At 42.2% G+C, this 18144-nt stretch overlaps 1 protein-coding gene across 6 annotated transcripts in view; it reads left to right on the top strand.

Moving 5' to 3' along the window:
- RPGRIP1L (RPGRIP1 like) overlaps positions 1-18144 on the top strand; it is a 460569-nt gene that overhangs the window by 88068 nt on the left and 354357 nt on the right. For all 6 annotated transcript variants that reach the window (XR_012236568.1, XM_073605011.1, XM_073605007.1 and 3 more), the window contains exon 8: positions 16706-16852. Coding sequence is in view for 5 of the 6 variants with exons in the window: in XM_073605011.1 (XP_073461112.1) it covers positions 16706-16852 (147 nt within the window). In the remaining variant the exon portion in view is untranslated. The remainder of the gene's footprint in view (positions 1-16705; positions 16853-18144) is intronic.

Raw genomic sequence — 18144 nt, 5'->3', positions numbered from 1 at the left:
GCACTGTCAATTTACGCAGTTCTTTGCATATGTATTGTATATTTACATCACTCCCTGCTCTCATGGAGCTTACAATCTAAGGTCCCTAACTAACATTTATACATATACATAATAGGGCCAATTTAGATAGGAGCCAATTAACCTACCAGCATGTCTTTGGAGTGTAGGAGGAAACCAGAGTAGCTGGAGCAAATCCACGCAGACACAGGGAGAACATGCAAACTAGGCAGGTAGTGTGGAGCTAAGACAAGGATGTTCAGGTGGGAAGATGGATTAATGTAGCTAGGGGAAGAGGTATGAGGCTCACAGAAAGGAGGGCCAGTCCTGTGTTTGAAAGTGCAGGCCAACAGCCACAAAGGCTATCAGTACTTGTATTTTCCTATTTACAGAGCACTGTGAATAAGTGACATGGCCGGGCAGGCGGAGCCCCACACGTCCACATTATTTTAAAACAATGACAGCGTCACCCGCAGTAGGAAGTGAAGTGAATTAAAGTGTTCACCAATGCCAAATGTCTGCCAAGCAAAATTTGGCAGTTGGAAGCTTTGGTGCAGGAAGAAAACTATGATTAAATTGGAATTGCTGAATTTTGGCTTCATTCTTCACGTGATTGGGCTATTAATATTACTGGCTATACTCTTTCAGTGAGACAGTAAAACCAAAAGGTGCTGGTGTCTGTCTCCTTGTGAGAAGTGATCTTAAAGTGAGTGTAAAAGAGGACCTGGTTAATGGAGGATGTGATAATGCTGAAACCCTATGAGTTGAGCTGAATATGGTGTGTGTGCCTCAAAGTTAAATATCGGAGTTTGTTACAGGCCACCCAGTGTTAAAGCAGAAGTCCGGCCAAAAAATGTTTTCCATGTCCTTGTTGCTGATCTCCTACCTTCACCAACCTTGCCATCCATGTTCTTCTGAGCTCTGTAGTTCCTCTGTAATAGGCTGCTGAACTTGCTGAAAAAACGTTATTGCCTGCTGACTTTCTTTTTTGTAAGACCGCTGGCTTCTATCCCTCTCCTAAGCTCAACCAGCGGTCTAACATGCCCCGTTGTAGTCCTCTGAAAGCGAGCAGGGAGGAAGCAGACATGTAGTGGCGGAGGGGTCTCAAAGCCCCCGGTCTGTGCCGCCCATGGAGGCGGTGTCCTCCTTCTCCTCTCTCCTCCTCCTCTGCTCCTGACAGTCACCGCCCCTCCACTCCATCCCCGCCGCCCTCCTGCTATCTCCATTCAGAGCAGAGATTATCATCAATAATTTCTTGTATGACACAGCGGGGATCTCCCACTATGTCAGGTATTGTATATGAGAACACCGATCGCTGATGTGGCGGGGCATCAGCGATCAGTGTTCTCACATACAATACCTGACACCGGGGGAGATCCCCGCTGTGTCATACAAGTGATTTCTGATAATGATCCAGGCTTTACACTGGTGGTCCCTGACATGGTGGTCCCTGACAAGCGGTACTGGTGGTCCCTGACATGGTGGTCCCTGACATTTGGCACTGGTGGTCCCTGACATGGTGGTCCCTGACAAGCAGCACTGGTGGTCCCTGACTTGGTGTTCCCTGACTGGTGGTCCCTGACAAGCGGCACTGGTGGTCCCTGACATGGTGGTCCCTGACAAGCGTCACTGGTGCTCCCTGACATTCAGCACTGGTGGTCCTAGACATGGTGGTCCCTGACAAGCGGCACTGGTGGTCCCTGACTTGGTGGTCCCTGACAAGCGGCACTGGTGGTCCCTGACAAGCGGCACTGGTGGTCCCTGACAAGCGGCACTGGTGGTCCCTGACAAGCGGCACTGGTGGTCCCTGACAAGCGGCACTGGTGGTCCCTGACAAGCTGCACTGGTGATCCCTGACAAGCGGCACTGGTGGTCCCTGACAAGCGGCACTGGTGGTCCCTGACAAGCGGCACTGGTGGTCCCTGACAAGCGGCACTGGTGGTCCCTGACAAGCGGCACTGGCGGTCCCTGACAAGCGGCACTGGCGGTCCCTGACAAGCGGCACTGGCGGTCCCTGACAAGCGGCACTGGCGGTCCCTGACAAGCGGCACTGGTGGTCCCTGACATTCGGCACTGGTAGTCCCTGAGATGGTGGTCCCTGACATTCCGCACTGGTGGTCCCTGACATGCGGCACTGGTGGACACTGATAAGCTGCCCTGGTTTATAAAATGTTATGTACCATTAATTTTAAATTTAGTTTACAGATAAGGATTCATAAAAACACTGTAACCCACAATATATATATATATATATATATATATATATATATATGACAAAATAGTGCAGAGTGATTATACAAATATTGCATACTCAATATATATCCGTGAAGGAAAATGAAAAAAAGGGGTGTGGAAAGTTCAATCAAAATATAGAAAAAATAAACAAAAATAGGATATGAATTTACATAAAAAATCCAAATGCCACAAAGAGCACATTCATCAGTTCATAGGAATCAAAATCCCCAAAAAAACGCATAAACAGTTCCTTTGGTGCATCCCATATGAGTGAAGAGGGAAAGTAGGAGGATTAGAGGAAGCTTCCAAACCACCAGTGGCTCCAAAGAGTTGTTAGAGATGTACCCTTACTGGACACGTCGGACCTCCTGTGTAGCAAGGTCATACAGGCCTGCAGATATAGCCCTCTGCGGGGACAGATGGATGCCGGTGTCTGGGTCCACTCCTATGCGCCGCACACAACGGGAGATGACTCCAGTGCTTCAGCGTTAGGAGGGAGACTCACTCCTCACAGGATCCAAAAATGGAAAATGAGAAGGTGGAGGGAAAAAAAACTCCAATAGTGTAGTAAGTTCACGGAGTTTATTGCCTTAATAGACCAATGGTCATATACAAATTCAAGAGTAAAAACGTAAAAAAAAAAAGCCGGCATAAATAAAAGCTGAACGCCCGTGCAAATTACATGGGGTACGTGATGGCAAACGCTGCGTAGCCACGCCCTACATGTTTCGTCATACGTGACGTCTTCAACGGGGCACGGGCGACGCAATGAACCATCACCTTTTTATAAACAACAAACGCAACCAAGCCTCGTTTTCACAATGACCAATCTCACAACTGGGCATGCGCAGAGGGATACCAAGCCTCAATATGGCAACCATTGTATACCGCATACAGGGGCGGATCGTGAATGTAACCAGGAAGTACTCTAATGTATAACAACAAGAGTTAGATTAAAATTAAGGACAATTATATAAGGCCCAAAAGGTAGTGTATACTGTTACCATATAATCACTTTATATCAAACGAACCCTTACTTGATTTTTACTGCACATCCCCGTACTATAAAGAAGGCTGCAATATATATCATAGAAATAATCAGCTCTATAATACTACGCTGTGCTGCTACAGCAAAAAATTACCATAATGTAAAAAACTTCTGAGCATTAACATTAATAGATACTTACAGAGACGACAGGATAATAGATTTAGGGGGCAAGTTAAGATATGATATATCTGTATTTAAGACGGACAGCCATATCTAGCCCAGATATCCCCCTTTACAGTCATTACCCAGAGGATCAAAAAAATGAGAAAAATTTATAAAAATTTTAATCATGCATTATCGATAAACGCATTAATTTCAATGTCAACATTGAGCCCATGAGGTTTAAATGCCCTTTTGGGCCTTATATAATTGTCCTTAATTTTAATCTAACTCTTGTTGTTATACATTAGAGTACTTCCTGGTTACATTCACGATCCGCCCCTGTATGCGGTATACAACGGTTGCCATATTGAGGCTTGGTATCCCTCCACATGCCCAGTTGTGAGATTGGTCATTGTGAAAACGAGGCTTGGTTGCGTTTGTTGTTTATAAAAGGTGATGGTTCATTGCGTCGCCCATGCCCCGTTGAAGACGTCACGTATGACGAAACATGTAGGGCGTGGCTACGCAGTGCTTGCCATCACGTACCCCATTGAAGACGTCACGTATGATGAAGCATGTAGGGCGTGGCTACGCAGTGCTTGCCATCACGTACCCCATGTAATTTGCACGGGCGTTCAGCTTTTATTTATGCCGGATTTTTTTAAACGTTTTTATTCTTGAATTTGTATATGACCATTGGTCTATTAAGGCAATAAACTCTGTGAAATTACTACACTATTGGTGTTTTTTTTCCCTCCCCCTTCTCGTTTTCCATTTTTGGATCCTGTGAGGAATGAGTCTCCCTCCCAAGGCTGAAGCACTGGAGTCATCTCCTGTTGTGTGAGGCGCATACGAATGGACCCAGACACCGGCATCCATCTGTCCCCGCAAAGGGCTATATCTGCAGGCCTGTATGACCTTGCTACACAGGAGGTCCGACCTGTCTGGTAAGGGTACATCTCTAACAACTCTTTGGAGCCACTGGTGGTTTGGAAGCTTCCTCTAATCCTCCTACTTTCCCTCTTCACTCATATGGGATGCACCAAAGGAACTGTTTATGCGTTTTTTTGGGGACTTTGATTCCTATGAACTGATGAATGTGCTTTTTGTGGGATTTGGATTTTTTATGTAAATTCATATCCTATTTTTGTTTATTTTTTCTATATTTTGATTGATTTTTCCACACCCCTTTTTTTCATTTTCCTTCACGGATATATATTTAGTATGCAATATTTGTATAATCACTCTGCACTGTTTTGTCACATATATATACATAGTGGGTTACAGTGTTTTTATGAATCCTTATCTGTAAACTAAATTTAAAATGAGTGGTACATAATATTTTATGCAAGCGCACATTTTTTTGTATATAAGTTGTTTACACTTCACCGATATTTGAGGTAATTTGTTGCAGCTGCAGCCCCACTCAGTTTTTTTGCTCTTTAGCGCAGGTTTTTTTCTGTTTTTGTGTGTTATGTATGACTTGCTGGCTGCAGAATGAGGGGTGTGATTTATGTTGAAGTGGGCTAGTTCACATTTACATGTGCAAGCCTCTCTTAAACGGTAAAAAATTTCACAAATGTAATAACTGTTTGGTGTTTGTGTGTGTGTGTGTGTGTGTGTGTGTGTGTGTGGGGGGGGGGTGTAACTAATGGGGGATTTTTTGAAAATCCCACAGCTCTGCTTTAATGATGAGGTGCAGACTCGGCTCCTTGCACAGACAGAAAGGGCTACAAGGTCTGGGATAGTGATAATATTAGATGATTTTTGACTACCCTAAAATTGATCAGAGTAATGGCACTGCTGGAATATTAGCAGATTGGAAATTTAAACACCTATTACAAGACAATTTTATGGTACAGTTCATAGTGACCCGAAGTAGAAATTATGCTCTGCTGGACCTGGTAATCTCAAACCATGTAGAGCTTATTACTAATGCTCATGTAAAGGAGCATCTGGGTAGCAGTGACCATAACATGATTTAATTTAATGTAAGCTGTAAACAACAAGCACATGCTAGCAAATTTTCTAAGGCCGAGGGCGGCTCTCCAAGGTTTAGACTGGGAGGAAATATTGGCATTATAGAACGCAGAACAGAAATAGGAATGCTTCAGATTGGTTGTATGCGAACACTGCCAAAATATATTCCCATGGACAAAAAGGCTAAAAATAAAACATGTGGCTCATGTCCAAAGTTAAAATAGCTATTAATAGTAAGAGAAGAGCATTTAAAAAAATCTAAAAGTGAAGCAACACTGTCATTTAAGACCCCTTTCACACTGAGGCGCTTTTCAGGCGTTTTAGCACTAAAAATAGCGCCTGTAAAGCGCCTGAAAAGCACCTCTCATGCCTCCCCAGTGTGAAAGTCAGAGTGCTTTCACACTGGGGTGGCGCGCTTGCGGGACGGGAAAAAAAGTCCTGCAAGCAGCATCTTTGGGGCTGTTTGGGAGCGGTGTATACGCAGCTCTCAAAACGCCCTGTCCATTGAAATGAATGGTTATAGCCTTAACCATGATCGCGATATAGCCACCTTAATACGAGGCCATATATATACAGTACGTACAGCGGTATTGAGGTGGTTAAATACCTTTTTCAGCACTGTGTATATAAAGGAACATGGGGGAGCTCAAGTTCTTAATGGGGATGGTATTGACATAGCCCAAGATGATCCACAATATCTCAAAACTGATACGGTCCAGAAATATTTAGGATACAATTGAATAAAGCACCTGGACCAGATGGTTTACACCTAAGGGTCCTCAAAAAATTGAGCTCCATTATATGTAATTGTTTATAATTTTTAGAGACTCTTTATTGACTTGCATGGTACCACTGGATTGGCGTAAGGCCAATGTGGTGCCTATATTTAAAGTGATTGTAAAGGATCTATTTTTTTTTCTTTTTTATAACAAACAAGTTATGCTTACCTGCTTTGTGCAATGGTTTTGCACAGAGCAGCCCTGATCCTTCTTCTGAGGTCTCCCGAAAGTGCTCCTCCTGCCTTTGCATAACGCCCCTATTCGTGCAGGTTCTAACCCAAGCCGCATTGTGTATGTCTATTGATACATTGATACTCACAGTACGGCTTGGCCCTGCCCCCTGCTCCCTCGTCATTGGACTTGATTGGCAGCAGCCGGAGTCAATGACTTTCAAGTCCAGAGAGGAGTTAAAGAGCAGCCCTGCTGCTCTCAGGCACAGCGCTGGAATGAGATCGGGCTCAGGTAAGTTTTTAGTGAGGGCAGAGAGGGAGCTTGGCCGGTAAAGGTTTTTTACCATAATGCACAGAATGCGATTTTCGGCCAGTAGCGGGCCGCTTTTAACCCCAGCTAGCGGCCGAAGAAAGGGTTAAAAGCGCCCATGTTGCAGCGCTGCAGAAGCGTTTTGCAGGCTCTTCAGCAGCGCTGCCCATTCATGTCAATGGGAATGGCGTTTTGGGAGAGGTGTATACACCGCTCCCGCACCACCCCGAAGATGCTGCTTGCAGGACTTTTTTCCCATCCTTCAAGTGCACCTCCCCAATGTGAAAGCACTCTGGCTTTCACACTGGGGTGGCTTGAGAGGTGCTTTACAGGCACTATTTTTAGCGCTAAAACACCTGAAAGGTGCGCCAGTGTGAAAGGGGTCTTAGCTTTACAACCATACCACCACCACAATGGATCAGAGTCTTTACCAAGTAACTACAGAGCAGTTATTTTAATTTCTATAGTTGGGAAGCTACTTGAGAGTTTTATAAAAGACCACATAGAAGAGCTTTTGCTAGAAAATAAAAAGTTAAGCAATAGCCAGCATGGATTCATGAAAGACAGAAGTTGTCAAACAAATCTGATTTATTTTTTTGAGGAGGTAAGCAAAACCTTGTTTGTTACATATTACATAGTTGGTAAGGCTGCAAAAAGACACCAGTCCATCCAGTTCAACCTGTGTGGGTGTGTGTGTATTTATGTCATTAGTAAATCGTACATATCTGTATGTTGGGATCGTTAAGGTGCCCATCTAATAGATTTTTAAAACTATCCATGCTCCCTGCTGTTACCACTGCTTGTGGAAGAGAATTCAACATCCTTACCGCGCTGACAGTAAAGAATCTTCTACGCAGTTTAAGGTTAAACTGCTTCTCTTCCAATTTCTGTGAATGGCCACGAGCCTTTTTAACCGCCTGCCAACCGCTGGCCGTCAATTGACGGCTAGGCGGCGCAGCTCTCGTTGCGGGCGGACATCATATGACGTCCTCGCTTTCTTAGGCCACCAGGGGGCGCGCGCGCGCCGCCGCCGGCGATCGCGCGCGCCGTGTCACTAAGCACCCGGTGCGCGTGCCCAGCGGCCGCGATGTCCGCCGGGCACCCGCGATTACCGGTAACACAGCAGGACCGTGGATCTGTGTGTGTAAACACACAGATCCACGGTCCTGTCAGAGGAGAGGAGACCGATGGTGTGTTCCCAGTACAGGGGAACACCGATCGGTCTCCTCCCCTAGTGAGTCCCCGCCCCCTACAGTTAGAATCACTCCCCTAGCAACACAGTTAACCCCTCCATCACCACCCAGTGTTAACCCCTTCACTGCCTGTCACATTTATACAGTAATCAATGCATTTTTATAGCACGGATCGCTGTATAAATGTGAATGGTCCCAAATATGTGTCAAAAGTGTCCGATGTGTCCACCGCAATATCGCAGTCACAATAAAAATCGCAGATCGCCGCCATTACTAGTAAAAAACTTTTAAAAAATAAAAATGTTATAAAACTATCCCCTATTTTGTAGACACTATAACTTTTGCGCAAACCAATCTATATACGCTTATTGCGATTTTTTTTTTTACCAAAAATATGTACAAGAATACATATCGGCCTAAACTGAGAAAAAATTTGTTTTAAAGAAAAAAAAATTGGATATTTATTATCGCAAAAGGTAAAAATTATTGTGTTTTTTTTAAAACTTGTCACTCTTCTTTTGTTTATAGCGCAAAAAATAAAAACCGCAGAGGTGATCAAATACCACTAAAAGAAAGCTCTATTTGTGGGGAAAAAATGATAACAATTTCATTTGGGTCGAGTGTTGTATGACCGCGAAATTGTCATTCAAATTGCGACAGCGCTGAAAGCTGAAAAATGGCTTGGGCAGGAAGGAGGCGAAAATGCACAGTATCTCCAGCTGTAGATGAGGGAAGTTTAACCATTTAAAGACCAAACCTTTTCTGACATTTGTTGCTTACAAGTAAAATTCATTATTTTCTGCTAGAAAATTACTTGGAGGACCCAAACATGATATTTAATAATAATAATTAATAATAAATAATAATAAATAATAATAAAATGGTGGTTGTTGCAATATTTTATGTCACACTGTATTTGCGCAGCAGCTTTTCAAACACAATTTTTTTTTAAAAAATACACTTTAATTTAAAAAAGAACTAAACCGTAAAGTTAGCCCTTTTTTTTTTTTTTTTTTTTTTTTTTTTTTTTTTTTTTTTTTTGTATAATGTGAAAGAAAATGTTACACTGTGAGAATCGTGATCTTTATTCTAAGCAAAAAAATAATTCTGTTGGCTTTGCTTGCAGCAGCTTGGCGTTGCATGCCATTGCTGAGCCTGTCATCCACTAGGAGCCCCAGGTAGCTGTGAATATAGTATACTTGGATTTTGCAAAAGAGTTTGACACAGTTCCCCACACACCACTTATATGTAAGGTAAAGTCTACAGGCTTGGAAAAATCAGTTTGTAAATAGATAGAAAAATGTCTAAAAGACAGTATTTAGAGAGTAGTGGTTAATGATTCATACTCTGAAATGGTCTAAGGTTATTAGTGATGTATCCCAAGGTTCGGTGATGGAACCCTTACTTTTATATTTATAAATGATTTAGGATCTGGGATTAAAAGTACCATATTCATTTGCTTATAACACCAAGTTATACAGTGTAATTATAATCTTTAGAGGTTATCACCTACTTACAAGCTGGCCTCAATGCACTAATTAGTTGGGCAACTATGTGGCAAATGAGGTTTAATATTGATAAATGTAGTTATTCAGTTGGGGCTAAAAACATGCATGCATCATACATTCTAGGAGAAAAACAGCTGGGGTGTCAATGGTTGAGAAGGATCTGTTTGTTCTGGTAGATCACAGACTTGATAATGGTGTTCTGGTAGATCACAGACTTATTAATAGCACTCAGTGCCAAGTTTCACATTTTAAAGTGAGCAAAATACTTTCTTGTTTGGAAAGTGGTATAGACCCCAGAGAGTGAAATCATTGGTAAGACCTCATCTAGAATATTGTCCGGAACCATGAATCAGACGGAGACAGAAAATGCAGTAAAAATCACACCTTTTAATATAGTGATAAAAAATGGTACAAATATTAAACGTAGTCAAAACATAGCCAGGGTTCGGTAATCAAAGCGGGTAGTCAGTGCAAGCCAGTAAATCGGGAAGCCAGAAATTAGCGTGCTCGGAGGCAGCAGACAGGATCAGGAACCAGAAGTGACGTCAGCCAGGCAAGTCTTTAAAAGTAACACAGTAGAGAATCTACAGATATGTTGACCAAGGCGAAAGGGATGGGAGAACTGAACCAGGCAGTTTAAATAGCCAGAAGGGACTGGCTGATGAGCAGAAAATGATCACCAGGTGAGGCACTGTGGAACGATGAGTGTTGGCAATTAACCAACAGCTGAGCACTGAGAAGGATATTGGAGAACTAGAGAAAATGCAGAGAAGGGTAATCAAACTGATAGGAGGCATGAAGGAGCTCATCTATGAGGAAAGATTAGCTGAACAGAATTTATTCTGCCTTGAGAAGAGTTAGTTAGGGGGGATATGATCAACATGTGTAAATACATAAGTGGTCAACATAGTAAACTTGATGTAGAGTTATTCACTTTCAGGTCATTAGGGAGGACAAAGGGGGTACTCTTCATATCTGGAGATTTAACCTCCACAATAGACTCCCTCAAGAATTGGTTCTGGCCAACTCAGTAGATTGTTATAAAATGTAACTGGATACTAATATTTAGAGGTAATAACACCAGAGGTAGTTGATCCAGGAAATATCCAATTGCCTAATGGGGGATCAGATAGGAATCCCCCCGTTCCCCCACTGGAGTAAATTGGATAATGCTTTATTGTAATTTTTTTCTTTTGCCTTCCTCTGGATCATCTGTGGGTATAGGATAGTTTGTATGAAGGTTGTGTGTGTGTGTGTGTGTGTGTGTTTTTATTTATTTTTTTTTTTTATTGGTTGAACTAGATGACTAGTGTTTTTTTTTTTCAAACTGAATAACCTTAACAAGCATACAACCAGTCTGACTGTGTTCTTACTTTTAGAGATTTAATGACAAGCTATTACATTCCCTACTTAGATCCCAGCTGTGGTCCTCTGTCCTGTGTTGGTGGTTGTATTGATTTGTCACAATGGGCTTAATCATTCAACAGAATCTATTCATCACTGGGGAAGTCCTCTCTATCATGGAACATGTGAAGCACATCTGGAGCAATATATGATCACCTCTTACAAAGATCTGAGCTCATGTCTCGCATGGAAGATATTTGTTGATAAGCATAGAGCACTTTGACACAAATGGGAGTCCTCTCCTTCAACCTGCTCTTGACACTGGGTACTTAGCAAAGGTGCCCCACCATTCTCATACATTTACTAGGTCAGCAGTACTTTGTAGGCAGTCAGAGCCTACTTGCCACTCAAGCTGCAGGGCTCAAATTTAGATCTTCTTTTTCCCCTCTGTTCAATCTTCTGCATGCAGGCAGGCTTGCTTGTTCATTCTGCTGAGTCCTCTGGTGCTTTACCTCCCAGGCTTTTGGATGCTCAGTTCCCCTGTTGTCTCAACTCAGCTTCCTCTCAAGTCTTCAATTTAGACTCTTGATTCATGCACCTCTTTCAGCTGATCCTCCTCACCCTTTTGCTATTACTTCATCCCAATATGAATATTCCAAAATTGGGGTTTACCGCATCCTGAGAACTCTGATTTCTACTTTGGTAGGAATCTATCATAGGGATTGGAGTTAACTCAAGCTCAAACACCTCCCTGAAACAGGGATCTTTTCCCTCTCAATATGTTGCACACCTTGGGATAATTAAAGGGGTTGCATTCTATGCATTGAGGTGAAAAACCTCTTGTAGTGCATCAGCCCCCCAGAGCCCCCCTTTTACTTACCTGTGCCCGTTCGTTCCTGCCCCGGGGACGAGTACACCCGCTCCAGCCGGTGTCTCGGGGCCTGATTGGATAGATTAATACCAGCGCAGCCATTGGCTTCTGCTGTTCTCAAACAAATCCAGTGATGTGGAAGCCGGGGGGTGGAGCAGAGTCCGGCTGTCTGTGTCCATGGGCGCAGCAGCAGGACACGGGAGCGCGCCTGCACGGGTGCCCCAAGGGAGAGCGCTTCTCCGACGGGGCACTCGAGAAGAGGCGAAGCCAGGAGAGCCACTGAGGGACCCCAGAAGAGGAGGATCGGGGCCCCTCTATGCAAAACCAACTACACAGAGGAGGTAAGTATGACAGATGTCCTTTAACTTTCCTTGGTCCTATCTCCTTCTAAAGTACCTCTTGACCTACAAGCTCAACAGGGATCAGCCTCGACCAAGTAAGAACCTGACTCTTCAGAGTCTTTTAGCAGTTGCAGACCTTGCTTCCCTGAAGAGAATCAATTACTTGGATTCTTACACTTTGAATAATAGGTCTTATCATCTGGGGATGTATTGCCAGATATTTAACTTTTGGTTAAATTTCTGTCTCCAACCCCCCCCCCCCCACACACACACGCGCGCACACACACACACACACACACACACGCACACTTTAATAGGTGTATCCTCTTGCCTTGTAATTGAGTTTTGTTCTCCTGATCAGGCAGTGCCCAAACTGACCCCTGCTGGATGTCACCTGAGTAATGCATTGCCTTCATCTTCAGAAAGCTTAGAAAACTCTCCCTTTAACAAGTTGTCCTACCTACTATGCTGACTGTGTCATTAGTGGCTATTTTGTCTTTCCTAGACTCAATGTGTTGCCCTCAACTGATAGTCCCCAGATTGAAAGAGGGTTCAGCACTTGAGAAGACATTGCTGGAAGTGGCAGCAGAGGAGCTCTTTTTCTGTTTATGGTTAACCACTCTGCTGAGAGTTTGACGTCCCGCTACTGTGAATCAACCCATCCTATATCAAGGCCCCTGATGTTCCATCGCAGTGCTAATGTTCGGTCCTTTGGTGGCGGTCCGGAGCATTCAGTTTTAACAGCTTACTCTGACCCTCTGTAGTGGGAGGTCATGAGTCTCTGGTAAGCGGCCAGTCTTTCTATTTGTGGTGGTGGACCAAACACCTTGTCCTTATCCAGCAGGACCTCAATTACACTCTAACAAACACCTGGGTGATTCACCTTGTTGCTTTTACATGGACTTTTATTCTTTTCACGGTTGCACATGAAGAATACACCTTTGTTGGTTTAAATATATCTTGGTGATTCGTACAATATATTTGTTTTATACACCTTATCTGGTTTTCACTTATATGATAGACAGATGGTTACTTGTATGGACACAAGTTCTATCACTAGCGCGGTTCCAATTTTTCTTTATCGTTTATATTGTGTTTGTGTTACATATAGGAATTTGCAGCTTTGTATAATCTTTTTTGTCCACATATTTTCACTTAAGCACAGTTTCAACCTTCCTTTTTTCTGATCACTTGAGCTCCCTTCTCTTCCTCCTTAAAAGGAAATATCCATCGCTGGAGGGTCCTGTATTCCCTTGGATGGTCAGTAAATGGGACACGCTGGGAACCTACTGCAAATTCCTCCAAAGAGACATAATGGAATCTGGGGGCCTTTGTGAGATCTGTTTACTGGTGGCCTCTTTCTGTAGCTGAACCGTGGGCTTCAGGGAAAGTCTCCTAATGCCGTGTACACACGAGCGGACTTTACGGCAGACTTTGCCCGGCGGACGGATTTCGGCGGACAATTCGATCGTGTGTGGGCTCCAGCAGACTTTGTTTTCTCAAAAGTTGGATGGACCTAGATTTGAAACATGTTTTAAATCAATCCGTCGAACTCGAGTCCGGTCGAAAAGTCCACTCGTTTGTATGCTAGTTCGACGGACAAAAAGCCACGCTAGGGCAGCTATTGGCTACTGCCTATGAACTTCCTTGTTTTAGTCCGGTCGTACATCATCACGTACGAATTCGACGGACTTTGGTGGATTGTGTGTAGGCAAGTCCGTTCATTCAGAAAGTCCGTCATAAAGTCCGTTGAAAAGTCCGCCGGGCAAAGTCTGCCATAAAGTCCGCTCGTGTGTACGCGGCATTAGATTTCACCCTCTCACCTATCCTCTAGCAACAGAATATTCCTAGGAAGCACACTAGGATTCTTACCTCTGGCATCTCAGTGGATGTGCTTTCTTTCAGGGGTAGTTTGGATGAACCATATATTTGGTATGGGGTTAGGCAGGTTGCAGTGTAGCTTTTACACCCCAGGGACGCCTCTTGGTGTTGGCTGGAGATTTTTTTCCTCTTTCTAGTCCTGGTGTTCTTACGCACCAGTCTACATTTTTTTATGTAGGTGATGCTGATCACCCTCTTTTTAGGAATATTCACGGTTTGTGCCCTTCAATTTTTTTTCCAGTTTAAAGGACTTTCCCTTCTATCTATTTAGATTGTATGTCGTGAGGGCTTTTACACTCGTAATCTCTTTACAAGAATGGTTATCTAATCGGGTAACTTCATGGCACTCCCTTTCCCTGAAGTCAAGAGTTTGGTTTGTTAAACTTAAGCCTTCTGTTGTTGACCCCTTCACTTAGTCATGCCATCCTGTCCAAATTTTCTTTCCCTGGATTCAAGGATTATGTATTCTAGTTTTTTTTTTTTTTTTCATCAAATTGTCTTTGGTATGTCTGATTGAACTTCCCTTTAGGGATCTGTTTTGTTCTGGGACTTGGCCCAACATACATTTCTTCTTTTTGACCACAATACCTATAATTCATTTTTTTCTCATGTTTGAGTATTATATTTGGTCCACATGTTTTTTAGTGGATGATTGGTTTGTCCCCAATTTTCTTCAGGTAGCATTTCCCCCTAGCATTGATTGTGCGTTCTGCTCTTGAGCGCCACATTGATCCTCAGTGCCTTCCTCTTGGCCATGGCAATTATCATATTCTGTTTGCACTTTATTTCTTCTAGCCTTGATTTGGGTGTTGATTCCTTCAGATACTATTTTGTAGAATGATCTACAAAATGATCTGTGGGGCCTCTCGGTGGCTGTTGCCCCCCCCCCCCCATTTGGACTGCTTTAAGAATTCCTGTCTCAACAGATGAAAAAGAAAACACTTTTTTTGTACTTGCCACATAAAGTCAATTGAGGGACACATGTCCCACTCCTCTGTGTTATTGACACTGTGTACTGATTGCACACAGAACTGAGGCATGGTAGTTGGAGGTGGGTTAATAAGGGTGTTGGCTTTAATGGTTTTTATCACCGCCTCCTGTAGGCGGTGGTATAACCCAACTTGGGGAAATCATGAAGCCCAATTTCCGTCAATGGACCTCAAGAAAAAAGGTTTTAGAGTAAAAAAAAAATGTAAATTTTTAAAAGTAAAAAGTAATTTTTTTTTTTTTTTTTCTATGCTGAGTCAATGCAAGTGCACCCAAGCTGTACACTTTGCACTAGTGTTTCCTAAGCTATAAGTTGGGACCCAAACTGGGTCACTGATGTGTTTGGAATGTTTCCTCGCTTGATTTTGTGTCCAAGCACAAATTCAACAGATCTACAGTACATGTCGGCACTCTGGGGGATGTAAAACTGCCTGGGTTTTACCTCCCCATGACCTCACATGTGAACAAGCCCTTACAGTCAAATACAACCTTACTTGAGGACTATTCTGTCTACTGCCTGCTCTTTGAATCATCATTCTATTCTGTGGCCTTTGATTACCTCAAGGTCTATGTCATCAGCAAGGTAATCTCAGAGCCCACAGACTGGATTTGTCCTGCAGTTTAGATACATTTGACCTGTCAGAGACTTTTGTGAAGAGCAGGCACTCCCAGATCCTGTGTCTTATGCCACCTACTGGAACTCTTGTGCTCCCAATGTTGTGCAACTTGTTTATATAGCCTTGCAGGCTTTAATTTCCTCTAGCCTTAGGGATTCTTACACTTTTTAATCTGGGAACCCAAATAAGAAAATTGTTACTGTACTGGAAAGATAATGTTTACTGAACTGTCAGAATAGCCATGCAAAAACAAATAATGCATAGTCCATATGTTAAAAAAAAAAAAAGTAGTAAGTGCAGCTCGGTATTTATAATATATCATGGGGTGATCAAGTACATGGGAACCGCTGCGTAACATTACCTAAAGAGGTAGTATGGGACTAGCTAGCTACCCACAGCTTACTGTATTATAAGCTGATCCTGCCTTGAATAGATTTATTTTGCATGGTCAAAACACTGATTTTAACATTATTATTTTTTTAAGCTTTCTGCATTGTCCTTAAATATTTTTTTTAATTTCATCCTGTGAGTGTTTTGGTACAAGCTTTTTAGATGTAAGGCTTCCCCCACAGAGAACACATTGCGGCCTCACTTCTCCATTTCTACAAGCTTTAGTAAAGCCAAGGGAAATAAAACCCCTAGTTATATATTTTTTTTACAGTAGACTTTTCCAACCACCATGGGGTCTCTTCACCTTATGACCTTGTCTGGGTAGTTGATACCACCCCTGGGGGGTGTCTTCACCTACTCACTCTAACTCCCTATACATGTCTGTGCGGTCATTCATAGTGTGCTATCACTTGCCATTGATTTGCTGATTTTGCACTTGGAAACAAAATCAAGTGGCGACCCATCCCAAATACTTCCTGGACCCAATTTGGGTCCCATAACTATTTTAGGAAACACTGCTTTAGCCTACTACCAACTCTCTAACCTTGTTTTACACCTTGACATTGCCCCTAAATGATGGATATGTGATCTCTGTTCAAGATCTAGTTACCGGTACTTCTGTTGGCCTGGCAAACAGTCCCCTGCTGGTTCTGACAGACTATGCATTTGTTGAAAGGTTGTCCTGTTGAATAAGATTGACTCTTGACTGCACTGGAATGCAGATAAAACAATTGTTCACTTATGCTTGGGTGTTGAATATTTTAGGTGTACATGGTTCAGACTTTTTTTCTTTTGTACTACAGTTGTGTAGTCCAATGTGGTATGTAAACAAATGTACGTCAGCATGTTTGATGATTTGCAAAGGAGTTGAAATTTGAATTGCTTTTAGTTTTTTTATTTAATAGATTTCTATGCTCTCATTTTTGTATTTGTGATATTTTTCTTAAATCAGCATTTGAAGACCGTGAAGTCTAATCAAGATGCTTTCCTGAATGAAGTGGACAAGCTTAACAGCCAACTGAAAGAAGAACGTTTGAAAAGCTTCCATCTTGAGAAACAGTTGCAGTCGAGCACATTCTCTCAGAAAAGGGTGGAAGAGGTTTGTTTTCAAATTTTCTTTTTGTGTGCTTATATAACTTCATCTATAATTGATACCTCTTTTTATACTGGGCTCCACTGTTTGGAACTATCACCAACTTTTTTTTTTCCACTATCCCTTTCATGTATTTTATGGAGCACTGTCATTTCTGTATTTGTTCTTTTTTGTCATAATTGATAATCCAGGCAATAGGAGACTGCCCACCTCTTTTGGCTTATTAGCTTTTAGGTTGTGGCATTTTGAAGTTTTGGCTTGTGGACTTGCCATACTTTTATCATTTATAGGTCCCTTGTATAATTTATGCCTAATTTTGTAATATAATTTTAGGTGATCAATGAATGTATTATTGCCTTATGATTTAGCACATCGTATATTGAATTTGGCCTCCTCCATGTACTGTTAAAATGTAATGTATCTGCTTTTATTTTGTCACATTATGCAACAATACACTTTCATGGCCATTCTGTCATATAAATGAATGCTGTAATATTTTTTTTTTTTTTTTGTTATTATGGTTTGTTTTTTAAGCAGTTGCTAGAAAGCTTAGATAGATATCAAAAAAATGTATTAACATTGTGTTTTTATTCGTCAGGTTGCGTTTTGCCATACAGTAGTGGTCCTTTAAAGATAAATCATAGGCAGGCAGCTGAATACACAGATGAAATAAAATTATATCAGTGCTGTTTTACCTGTGAACGTAATTGTATTTCTGTTCATCCAGTATGTTTAATACCACACAGTACAGTTACCTCTAACAGGGTGGGAGACGTGATTATTCTGTCCTGTTCTGGACAGCGAAAGGACTGATGAGTTAATTTTAATGCTCTCTCCTCCAATCGGCATGCCCCCTGATAGCACATAAGCACTGCAGAACACCCCATTGGCTCTATGTTCAGCTCCACCCTCTCTCAGAGCTCTGCTGTACAGGAACTGCAAGAATCTGATACCAATTCAAACTCACTCACTTACACTGCTTGCTTTAAATATAAATATATATATATATTAATGCATTCATTTGTATCATTTATATCTGCCTAGAATTCAGCTTTAATTTAATTTGTACTACAAATATACCTGATTTAAAGAAAAACAGTGTAAATAAAATGTAGAGGAAGAATATTTATAAACCGATACTGGCACTGACCATTCTAGTTAGACGAATGCAAGAAATATATAAATTTGCTTAAATCTTTGAAAACCCTTCAAAGTATATAAATAGAAGCCAATAAATGTGGAAAAAAAAAATCAAGCTGTTGCCCGTAGCAACCAAATAGGTCTCAACGTTTACTGGG

Source organism: Aquarana catesbeiana, linkage group LG11 (assembly GCF_042186555.1).
Source record: "Aquarana catesbeiana isolate 2022-GZ linkage group LG11, ASM4218655v1, whole genome shotgun sequence".
NCBI lineage: Eukaryota > Metazoa > Chordata > Amphibia > Anura > Ranidae > Aquarana > Aquarana catesbeiana.
The sequence above is the reverse complement of the archived record's forward strand: the minus strand, read 5'-3'. Positions and strand labels throughout refer to the sequence as shown.